The sequence below is a fragment of the Platichthys flesus genome, chromosome 11, assembly GCF_949316205.1.
Source record: "Platichthys flesus chromosome 11, fPlaFle2.1, whole genome shotgun sequence".
Taxonomy (NCBI): domain Eukaryota; kingdom Metazoa; phylum Chordata; class Actinopteri; order Pleuronectiformes; family Pleuronectidae; genus Platichthys; species Platichthys flesus.
In genome coordinates, this window is record NC_084955.1 from 23,154,665 (window position 1) to 23,166,672 (window position 12,008).

The window sequence follows — 12,008 nt, forward strand, 5'->3', positions numbered from 1 at the left end:
TGAGTTCTGCATAATCTTCCTTATAAACAAACCAACCAAATGATATAACCTCTGAGGTAATTACAAGGGTATAAACTGTTCTAATTAAAGTGGCAGTATATTAATAAAACCCTTAAAGACAAAGAAATAACACAATACAGTATGAGCTGGCTCGTTGCACTTGGTTTTGCACACGTGAGAGTTTTGGAGTAAATCAAATTATTAAATGATCCAGGCGACTGTTTGTAAGATTCTTCACCGAAGAGGAAAGCATGTAGCTGCCATCTTTGCCCCGAGGCCTCAACCTCCTGGCGGATGAGGAGATTTTCTGCAAAATAATAACAAGGTTGTGGGTTCACTATCTCCTCACTGTGTGAATCTGGATTTAAAACCAGTTTCATGTTCATGTTTTAGATGCTTTAGATCAATAACTCTATATCAGAAAACTATAAAACTGGCAGATGAGCTGATATTTTATGATGAAGAAGAACGTAAGGTGAACTTATAGTGGGTCTTTTGTGAGCTCCATGACAAAACAACGTAAATCTCTAAAATAAATCTTCCCGCTCAAGGTCACCACTTGTGCCTGACCGGTCTGCATATGATATGCAAAGATTATAACAAAAAGAACATATTTAATATCTCCAGAGCCAAGATCTGGCGGAGAGGTGATAATTCACCATTAAAAAGGGGCAATAAGACGCTGGTGTTATTCACTTTTTGGCGTTTATAGCAAGAACAAGATATTAAAGCCATAAATGTCACCTTACGGCAAATTCATTTTTCCTCATCAATGACTTTATTAATGTTTCCGAGAATTATTACAGGCCTGGAAGTAAAATCTTACTTAATGCCCTAATTAATTAATATTTATAGATCTACTTCCATACACACACACGCACAGACACACACAGACACACTCTCTCTCACACACACACACAAGCGTGCATGCAAGTGCTTCGAACCTCATCACGTGAATTCATTACATCAACAGACGACTTCTAAGCCTCGGAGAATAGAGTCTGTGCAGCTGACCCGACGCATGAAGTCGATGGAGCCGCCGGGCCAGCGAGAGAACGAGCTTCATGAGGAGGTTGGAAGTGAGTTGCATCAAAGGCTGATCTGACAGCAGCTCGGCCGTCCAACTGACGAGGTCGCCGGCTCGACGCGATCTTGGCGATGTGGCGCTCCAGCGTGACATGTCATCATTTCAATGTTTGAATTTCTCTCTTGTAATCTGAGGAGCTGGACACTGATCCCATCTGAGCAGAGATAACACTGAGCTCTAGGATAAAGAGCGAGCAGCTGAAAAAGACTCCTCTGGCAAACTGACCACGACTTCAGACTGACGCATGTCAGGATTATTTCTGAGATAAAAGGTCTTTACTTCATGTTGTGCAGTTTGTTTAAGGCTTAAAGGTTTGTAGTTGTGTGAAGAAACTTCCCCCGGCATCTGTGAATGTTGATTGTGCATCAAAATCCCCTTTTATTTGATGTTTGGTTGAGCTTCTCATGGTTTATTTTTTCAGATCTTTATTCAAGAGCGTCTTTAGAGCAAGAATTGATTAATTTCAAGTTTTGATTTTGCTACGCTTTCACTCGAAACCTTGCGCTTGCACTCAATGAGCTTCGGCTCTGTTGTGGGTCTGTCAGTTGAGTGTGTAAATAAAGTTGTGCAGGAGGGTAAGTGCTTGAAACCTAAAGTAAGCACCCATACAAGACTCTTAAAGAAGAAAAGCAAATGCACATACATAAGAAAGTGAAAGAATAAGAAAATCAGAATGTGAAATCAAACAAGGTAAAGACCTCACTCTTATAGAAAAGGAAATAATAGAATAGGACAGAGTGGACGTATAAAACAAAGGCTGCAGCTGAAACCTTTGGTCATGATTAGGGCAGATGGGGTTCAAGTTACATATTGAAAAGGTCAGTGTGTTCGATCTTATAGTTCAACCTCTCACTGACTCTGATCTATGTGCTTCGAGGCGCCTAAACATAACCACACAAGTGATTCTCATGCTTTAGTAGTTTCAGGCCAAACGTTTCCTCTCTATCTTCATAAAAAAATAATCCACTTGGCATTTTATTTCTGACAAAACGTGTATTTTTTTCTTCGCTCATGCAAATTGGTTTTAACTTTTATGAGACAGACTCGTCTTATCCAGACTTCTACAACCGCATTTCAGTCCCCACACTTAAGGGCTCAGTTTCTATCCGGGGCCACGGTCTCGGCGATGGTGTTCCTTTATCAAGAAAGCCGCAGACTTTCGCCGGCTCGGCTGCCAGCACTCGCACGAGCGTCCACCTCCAGATCTGAGGATTAGCGCGGACAAGCCGGCAGCGTCCGAGACTCCCGGGCCTCCTCGGCAGACTGGGCATTAGCAGAGAGGGACATGGCAGCTTGGCAGGCTCCCTTACCGCCCCGGCTGGCTGCCACTCCGCTGCTGCTGGCGTTGTCAGAGCGGTTTGGGGGCGGCGGAGGTGGGGGTTGAGAAGGGAGCTGCGAAGCCGAGGGAGGTAGAGGACGAGGCGATGGGGGATTATCTCACTGCAAAATGCACTGTAGGGAGGCCCAGATGGACCAGTGGGCTGTGGTCTGCTGTGATGCCAAGTGTGTGTTACCACAAAATATGCATATATATATGAGGACGCAACCAGAAGCACAAAGCGCACACACCAAAGACGACAGCCATTATGCATCACCGAGTATTAGGTGTTTTGAACCTAATCGCATTACAAACTGTACATTAGGTGCACACACACACACACACACACACACAGACGTTAACACTCCCACTGGGACGTGTGTCTAATGCACAGTTTGCACATTTCCCCCGAAACACATCATAAATAGTTTTTGTGTGAGGACAAGAGAGGAGCAGGAGGAGGAAGAGGAGGAGGAGGGTGGTGGGCGTCTCCATCTGTTAATCTGAAATGCTCGAATAAAGTTGAAACTATAAACGTCTGAGCTAATTTCAACACCGGTGCTATCATGAATAAGTCATAGAGGTGAAGCTGTGTACAACTCGTATCTGGGAAGAAATAGTGAGCCATGAATTCTGCAGATTCCCGAAGAAATACAAAATAACACGGCAAAAAGCGGTTGTGTTGAATTTCACAGACTCCCTGCCTCATCAGCTGTTAGTGTGAGTTCTAATGCACCGCAGCTATAATATGATTCTTTCTGTGTAAAGAGGATTATATCCCAAGGCGGCATATTGTTGTGTAAGATTGAGGCAATAGCGGGAAATGACACCTCCTCAGTTGCCAAGTGTTTCAAGAGGGATCTGCGGCACCACGCGGTTCTTCAGTCAAACAGCCAAAAGGTACAAACGCTTCAAACGAAGCACAGTCACACTGATATCTAGAAAGATGTTGGCTCACGATTAGGGGCTGTCACTGGGACTCTCTGAATGGGCGACTAGAGAAGCTACCGTTTGTAGTGATGCCCTTGAGCAAGGGATTTCATCACCCAACTGTGATATCTTGTCTGGGACCAGCAGCTGATTGTGGTTTGATGAAGACGCTCACAGGTGGGAATGTGTTCAAACACGCAACACAAAACTCGTACAGCGTTTTCAAATATCAAATATGCCGGTGTTAACAGGAAATACGTGAATACTAGCTTGTCAACTATGCAGGTTAAAGGTTGTGTCGTTGTAAAATGCAGAATTTAAGACAACAGGGTCGTCAAAGCCTGTGATTGATTATCGATTGTTGTCAGGGGTCATGTGATAGGAGCCGGACGAATCAGAGAAAGAGACAGGAAAGATCCAATTAGCAAGCAGTTGTGATAGGGCCTCGTTAGCACTAGAGTTTTCAAACTAAAACAGGACTACTAGCATTTCCTAAATTCTCTGTTTTGATCTCTCTAAAACGGCAAAAGCAGAGTTGATTCATTTTCAAATAAAAACACAGTCCTATGAACGCAGCCTGTGTTTACTTGCTCGGACAACAGTGCCTGAGATCCAGAGCACAGAGCGGAGCAGCGGCTACGTATTGTCCTTCACAGCTGGAAGCTTTGACCTTTAATTATCGTAATTATTATTCCTCATTATGCCTGTCGGTTTAATTCACAGGGATAGCTGGTGAACCGGTCGCTGGTCTCGTGTCATTCTGAATTAAGAGTCTTGTAAAGTTTTAAAGTAAAAAATTTGACCTTTAATTACAGCCCCGCGGGATGACCGCTGCAGCTTTGTTTCAAAGGCTCAGTTCGGCCATTTCACAAGGAAGACAATAGGATTTGAGATATTTGCTGCTGAGATTTCTCGCTCTGACACAGATGGAGGTGAAATCCACTGACCTCACTGGGACCAGCTGGGTCATACACAAGTTATATCTCCATTAAAAACAGCTGAGTGTATTTTTTCGTGGATTAGCTATACAAGCTGTGTCTCACTCCTCTGTTTGTATTCAGGTTGTACAGATAGAGTTTCAGTATCCTGGACACATAAAACAGCAAAGCTCTAGTGGTTATTTGGGTGAATTGAACCTTTAGAATCTGAAATATCAAATTTTACTAAAAAAACATTCCTGTAAATATATGCAAATAACCTTATTCCTTCTTTGCAGACTTTAAATCCCACATTTCCATTATTTTCTTTCTGCTCATCATGTGATTTTCATTTTCGGTAGAGTTTATGATGGTAACCATTGAAACCACTCACCGTCTCCTCTCCGCTGCCGGTACCTCGGCCGCTCCTTTGTCTCCGTGCCACCATCTTTGTTGTTATTGTGACACGGCGAGTTCTCCTCCCTCAGCTCCACCTCCAGCTCTGACACCGGAGACGTAGCAGGCGAGCCCTCGCCTCCCACCCGGCTCCCCGAATGGTTCCCAGTGTTCTCGCTGTGATTCTTCTCCCCCCCGCTCTGAGCTCCTTCCAGGGCCTCGCACGAGGGTTCCCCGCCTCCCTCTTTGTCCGCAGCCATCTTGGCCTCAGCTACGGGTTCTGCGTGGTTCGTGGGACTCGAGGGGTTCGAGGGGCTGCAGCTGCCCAAGGAACCGAGCAGCGAGCTGGGGCTGGAGTGCAGGGAGAGGGAGGGGGTGTCTGGTTCTCTGATGGTGGTGCATGGGGCCCCGTAGGGCTCCTGGACAAATCCAATAAACTTCACCCCCTGGTCAGCGGCATCCTGGATCTGCTGTTAGGAGCAAGAAAAAAAACTACATTTCAAAGCTAGAACAATAATGAAAAATGCTGCTTTATGATTTGATAAGTGCTAAAATGATTAATCAAATAAAATATATGAAATCAATACATTTCCTTATTTTTAAATCTCTCTTTCAGCTTTCAAATTTGGATAGCTACTGATATTCCTTCTCATATATCTTTAGGAACAGATAAACATTTCATTTTAGACACTAAATGCTTAGTCCACTAAACGGTAAACTGACAGGCAGATAAAAATACATAATTTTTAGTTGATTCAGTTGATTTGATTGGTTATGTTGTTGGTTGTTTCAGTCGTGAAGCTGCAGCTGCAATCAGATTCCGGCTTTGGGCAAATGCCAAAAATGCAAAAGACGAAGCTCTGAAGCGGAACATATTTCCCAGGAGATATCAAACTGATCCCAACTTTCAGAAATAGTTAAACATCAGTTATCGAAAAAAATTGAATTGTTGACTCCTCTGCATCTGTTCGATCTCATTTGTTCCTCGTTTCTTTTTGTTCCCCTCCAGCAGGTTCTCCAATCACACAGCTGCTGATTAGATCGGAGCGGCCGCGACCCTCGTCAGGCCCGGGCCGCCTCCCAAATCCATCGCTCCACTTTTCATCTCTCTCTCTCTGTGTCTTATTGTCATCTGGCACTTTATTGTCAATATTAGGATTCTGCCACAAAGCGAGATTGAAACGTTAACTGTCAGAGAATGTTAATGACGCCATTCTCCCAGTTCTGCCCCGGCCCACGAGCCGAAGGGGCGCACATCCCTCTCTCTCTCTCCCCAGTGAAGGAAGAGAATAAAAATCAAATCAAATCGCAGGTTCTTCACTATGAAATTAAATTGGAAAACAGCCACGTTGTTTTTGCAGCCATATTGTTTAATATCAGTGAATGCTCTCTGAGTGCTTCCGCCTCATATTCCTCATACCAATATGTTGAAATGGAATTGCAGAGATAAAAGAAAGCAACTGTTGTATCTCATTTAATGGTAATGCAGGCGGTCGCGGGTGGAGATGAATGGCTCTGACTCTCTAATGTCGCTGCAGTTGATGGCACAGAAGATTCAAATAGTGGGCTGTAATGATTGGATTTATTTTTAGTGCCATTATTATTTTATTATTACTATGATTGTCGTTCCATTAAATCTCTTGTATGACAAAGTAGAAACATTCACACTTGATTTCTTCTTTTCTGTTGTCCCCTGACAACAGAGCAGCATCGAGGCAGATGTCAATAAAGCAGCAACAACACATGAGTTTATATCAGTGAAGAAGGATTCGATTACCAAATAGTCTCAGTTTTATCATTTGATCAAACTACTTAGATCTCAAATTAAGGTGAGTTCCATGTAAACATGTTTCTGAAATACACAAAAACTGAAGAATATAATGATATTGATCTTTTCAGGGCTGATTCTGATTAAATAACATTTATGATACTGATAAATCAGCCAACATGTAAATTTAAAAACATTTAGGCAATGGTTTTATCATTCCGTAGTAAAACCATAATGACAAATACATTTATTTGACAGTTAACAAATACACCCAAGTATATATAACTTAATAAGGAAATAAAAACATATAAGATGAAAACATAAACACACGTTCTGTAGAAGTAAAGTTTTTATACTGGCTAACACATAAATGCTGATATGTTGTTTGGGCTATATTAGCTGATTACTAAATATATTAAGAATAATGGAACTTTATGCTTTTCTTATACCTTAAACATATGAGATTAAACTTAGAAGGCAAGAGTTAGATGATTAAAGATACTCATACATGTGTATTAAATGTCTACAGGCTACAATTGACATGTCTATCAGATGATGTGGATTAAGATAAGTTTTAATTAAAAAGTTAAGGACACCAGCTAAAGGGAATCTGAAGGATGTTAAGGAGTCGACTATAAGTGAGACTGGTTCTTAGTTACAGTGCCGTGTCCCTCATGCATAACTGGGATTAATAGAATAAATGGAGGATAAAATCAAATTAGTATTCTTCTGAACTCCTCATATCCTCACATAAGTTAGTGCGGCTCAGAGTGAAACCACCTCGGGTCAGAAAAACAAGGTTTCGAGGTCAGAAAATGAAACTTTGCATCACGTAATATCTGTTCATTAACCCAAATGATGCAGAGCACAAACTTATTAAAAAATATTCTGGAAGCTGCTTCCCCTCATTCTGCTGCATGAATATCAACAGCCCCGCAGTGCGAGCAAAAAAAAAAAAAAAAAGCCCATTTCAATTTTGACTTGAGACCACATTTCCTATTTCCCCCCCACGTAAGTTATTAAAGTGGCACCAGGAGAAGGTGTCTGAAGGTCAAGATGAAAACCCCGGAGAGAGAGATTAAGCAAGGCGTAGGGAGAGCGAGGGAAGAGATGACAGGGGGAGAGGCAGAGGGATGGATGTGGAGATTGAGACAGTGGTGGAGAGAGAGAAAAGAAAATGAGAGGATAAAACAGGCGATGAAGAAAGAGAGAGAAACAGAAGCGGAAAGAGAGGGCGGAAGGGAATGGACTTCTCCACTCACTCCTCCACCACTCATCCATGTCCACTTTCTTTTTTAATAGATTTCTAGCCTCGCCTCCTCCTCCTCCTCCTCCTCCCCCTCCTCTTCCTCCTCCCCCTCCTCCTCCTCCTCCAGCTCCAGCAGGCCTGTAGCGGCTCAGTAGATTAAAATGATAACCAACAGTAATGAGGTCCTACAGGACGGCGGTTGCATGACTAATCGCAGGGCAAAACGTACAGAAAGGTTCAGGAGTGAGGCTTCAAAGGCCGGCGCAGCAGTCGGTAATACACAGATTAGGCAGGAGGGTTGAATCGCGGTGACGCAGCGTCAGTGACACACAGGAGAGGAAGGTGGGTCAGCGTGTGTTTCATCTGAGCTGTGGTTTCTACATCAGAGCATCATACCAGTGGCCTCAGTTCCAGATCAGGGGACACTGGGATTTCACATCTTTCATGCTTTCATCTCCTCTATGGATGATATAGAAAATTATTTGGTTTGCTAATTAGCGATTAGCCTTGAACCATTAGGGTAGAGAACCATTAGACTAGAGTATTGCATAAATACATTCAGATGTGTTGCAGGGAGAACTACAAATGAGCAATATAGTGTATTTTAAAATGTGATACGTGCAAATGTTTAATTCTATATGAAGCCAGGAGTAGATTCTCACACACCACGATGTCTTTGAGGCAGATTTTTAAATGATTTCAGGGAGATATCAGGATTATGGGACTAAAAATAACTAACCTTTACAATCATTTGAATTTCTCAACTCGCTCCAACTCAGGTGGAAAATGTGCATTTGCTTTAGTAAGGTACTCAAATACAATTTCCAGGAAGTCAGATGTCACTGTCATTTTCATTTTATGCAACTTATAAATTAAATTATGCAATCTTCTTCATTTCAGAGGGAAATATTTCTTCTTTTACTCATCTACATTCATTAAACCTATGATTAACTTATTTTGTGAAGATACTGATTTTGTCGGAGTTGTCTGTTTCCATATGAAACTCATAGATTAGCAAGTTATCTGGAAAAAGCCGTAAAAAAGCTCTTTATCAAGTCAATGTAATAGTTCTGTAAGTCTGTTTATTTTCTTCAGTTTTCTCTTTATTTTTTGTGTGTATCTTTTCTCCTCTAGACCCTAAATAAGATGTATGTGTTTTTAAAAGAGGTTTGTGAGGCAAACACACAAACAAAAATCTACAGTTATGAATTGCGTTGAATGTAATACAAACACAATATTAAGAGGTGGTTTTATCACGAGTTGCAACACTATGAAAATGCGTTTTAAAATCAATGCATCAGTAATTCAACACCCTCAAATAGGCCATTCTTCGTAATACATTTAGCTTCTTATACTTTTATAAGTTCTGGACTAATGGAATACTTCAGCACTGCTGTATTATCCCTTTCTCTGAAATTAAAGAGCTGTATTACACGTCTCCACAGGTCCACTCCACTTATTTTACCCCAGACTGGCCCAAGACCTGAATAAGGCCAGATCACATTAAGAATAATCAGTTGAGGTAGAGTCCTGTTATAATGGTGAGGGGCTCTTATCCCAGTGTGAATATGTATAATACTCAAAAGGATCCAAGCCGACTTGCTATTACCTCCAGGGGCGCTTTCATTACAGCAGGGGAAACGTGTTCTTTAGAGGTGAACTGGAAGGTGTGAACTGTGAAGTGCAGGAACAAGTTAAATATATTTCTGCTCATTAGTTGGTTCAGAGCACATTTTGAATTTGGGTATATAATTTCTAACTGGGTGTTTCGGTTTAGTCTGACGTTTGGAAAAATTATTTTCGACAGGTTGGTTTCACAGGACTTTTACTCTGAAAAACCCTCGGCTGCTCCGTCCACTACCTCCTGTCTGACTTTGACTGATGTAATTGGTGTAAAAAATGATAAAGTGCAGCGAGTTTCACACAAATCTGATCAATTTGGGATTGAGATGTAGGATCTCTGACAAGACTTTCATCTGTTTATGCTTTTAGCTCAAAGTGACATCCTGTTTATTACTCTGGCTCAAGCATGTAAGAACTTTGAGCCTCGAAGACGTAATGATCAGAAAGGAGCCTGTCAACACGGAGCAGAAGCAACAAAATCAAACTTTCAAAGCAACTGCCACAAAAATATACACATCCTCAGTTTTCTTTATTATGTTTAAAGTGGCAATTAAGTTTAATAAACATTAATTTATTGTCATGCCGCTCCTAGCGTTCTTTGACAAGCTGCGATAAAACATCTGCAGCCTGACAGACGTGTGCCGGCACTTTTAGCCATGTGCTCGATTAGCTGAAACCCAAATGTAAACAAACATTGCGTTCCTCTGGACCTTGAGACGAGGTGACGCGCTGAACAAAGCCATTTCAGTTAGTTTGTATTCTGCACGGAGGCAATGGAGCCCTGAGAGACACATGTTCTTCCTTTAGATGTTCTGACTCAGTATTTGATGTTAGAATCCACATTTCGCCATTTATTTATAAAGACAATTACCATTTCTCTCTCTCTCTCTCTCTCTCTCTCTCTCTCTCTCTCTCTCTCTCTCTCTCTCAGTCCTCCCTCCCTTTCTGTTCCATCTCTGCTTCCAGCTGGGCACAAACCGACAAAACCTTCAGCTTGGCATTTGCAAAGCGGCCCCTTACCTTCTTGACATAGCCCTGGATGAGCTCAGGGGTGGGCACCTGGCCGGCAGTCAGACACTCCTCCAGCTGCAGTTTGTACGGTGGGCACGCCGGCTGGCTCCTCTCCGCCCTGCAGGCACCACAGCGGGGAAGAGAGGACAATGAGTTTTCAGCCTGTCAGCCTGCTGGACTCAGGATGCACGAGGTTGTTCATGCATTAACACGCACACGTTCACAAACCCCTCAAATCCTAACATTAACAAAAATAAAGCATCTGTGAACAGTTTACTATTCACACACAAATCTATAATGCAAAAATAACCCCCTATCAACAAATTACACTGCCTCCGGAAGCTTTGTAAATGTTAGTGGTGCCCCGTGGGAGGCGGGGGAAAAATACAATAAAACACTTAAGTGAGACAAAGATCCACATGGATGAAAGCAAACACATGGAGAGAACAGAGAGCAGGAAATTCAATGCAGCCGCCCCCTTCCCCTCCCTCAGCCCTCCTCACTGAGGCCATCAGTATTTCTGAGCCGGGACAATCTATTTATATGCTGCTGTATTTTCCCCATTCTGTCCTCTGGAGGAAATCCCAGAGCGAGCCCCGGGGAGACTAATGCCCCAGCTTCCACCTCTCAGCTTCTCATCCTGTTGACAAGGAGAAGCAGCCTCACACACCCTTTTCCTCAGTGTGCGTGCAGCTACAGTAATGCGTGTGTGTGTGTGTGTGTGATTGTGTGCAGGGCTGTGTGTGCGAGTGCTCTGCGTGAGCTCTGACTTTTACACGGAACCCTGATGTGAAAGAGGCTAAAGGATGAATGCGTGCAAGCCGGTGTCTGTGTGACAGGCTGTTATTTCACCTTCCAGTTTCACGCAAGGAGCTTGTCCCTAATGCATTACCACAGGGATTCGTTTCCCACTGTCACTGGATGCAGATTGAGCCGCTCTTGTTTCAGCTACTAACAACTTGTGGAAATAGAAAGAAAACAAGTCTTGCATCCTGAAAGTACAAATGTATAAATTAAACAACAGATTACGTTTTTCTTTACATGACTCATCCAACGATACTTGATATGTGTTGTCAATTCTGGTATTGTAGTTACATATTTTTTAAATAAAGTGAATAGAACAATGTTTTTCATGAGTCTCAGGCATCTTTAAAACTTGTAATTGTGGTTCTGACTAAACTGAAAAGTCTAAAGTTGCAAACAAAACAAGGCGGGTGTGAAAGATCCGTAGAAAACAAGCACATGGTGTGTTAATGCTCTTTAGATGAGATGGTGTATGAATTTGTTTTATTTAACCTGTACATAATGTTTTCCCTCCTTTATGCTGCTACATATTTAGCTTTGGATATAAAAGTCAATCTCATCATCTCAGCAAGGAAGAAATTCAAAAAATGCTTTCAAGAAAATCATTGACAAAGTCAATTGTACCTTGCACAATCCCGTCCCTGGTGATATGATATTTATGTTCTTATATTTTATATACCTATTATTGCACAAACACAGCACAGCAAATTTCTTGCAGTAAACCCTGATTTTGATTTGTTGTTGCTCGCATGAAATGCACATTTCATGATCACGTGGTAACTTCCACTAGACGGATTTAGAAATGAAATGGTTAAAAGCGATGTCACAGGGGAGTTATCTCGACTGTTAGTCCCGACAAAAACACGAGTCCATGCTTTTCCCATGATGCAACTCCATATCCTCTT

The 12,008-nt window shown here is 42.2% G+C and overlaps 1 protein-coding gene across 1 annotated transcript in view; it reads right to left on the reverse strand.

The window, feature by feature from the left end:
* LOC133965003 (raftlin-like) overlaps positions 1 to 12,008 on the reverse strand; it is a 72,535-nt gene that overhangs the window by 28,429 nt on the left and 32,098 nt on the right. The window contains exons 3-4 of the mRNA XM_062399365.1: positions 10,309 to 10,417; positions 4,647 to 5,118 (exon numbers count right to left, since the gene is read on the reverse strand). Coding sequence (XP_062255349.1) covers positions 4,647 to 5,118; positions 10,309 to 10,417 — 581 coding nt within the window. The remainder of the gene's footprint in view (positions 1 to 4,646; positions 5,119 to 10,308; positions 10,418 to 12,008) is intronic.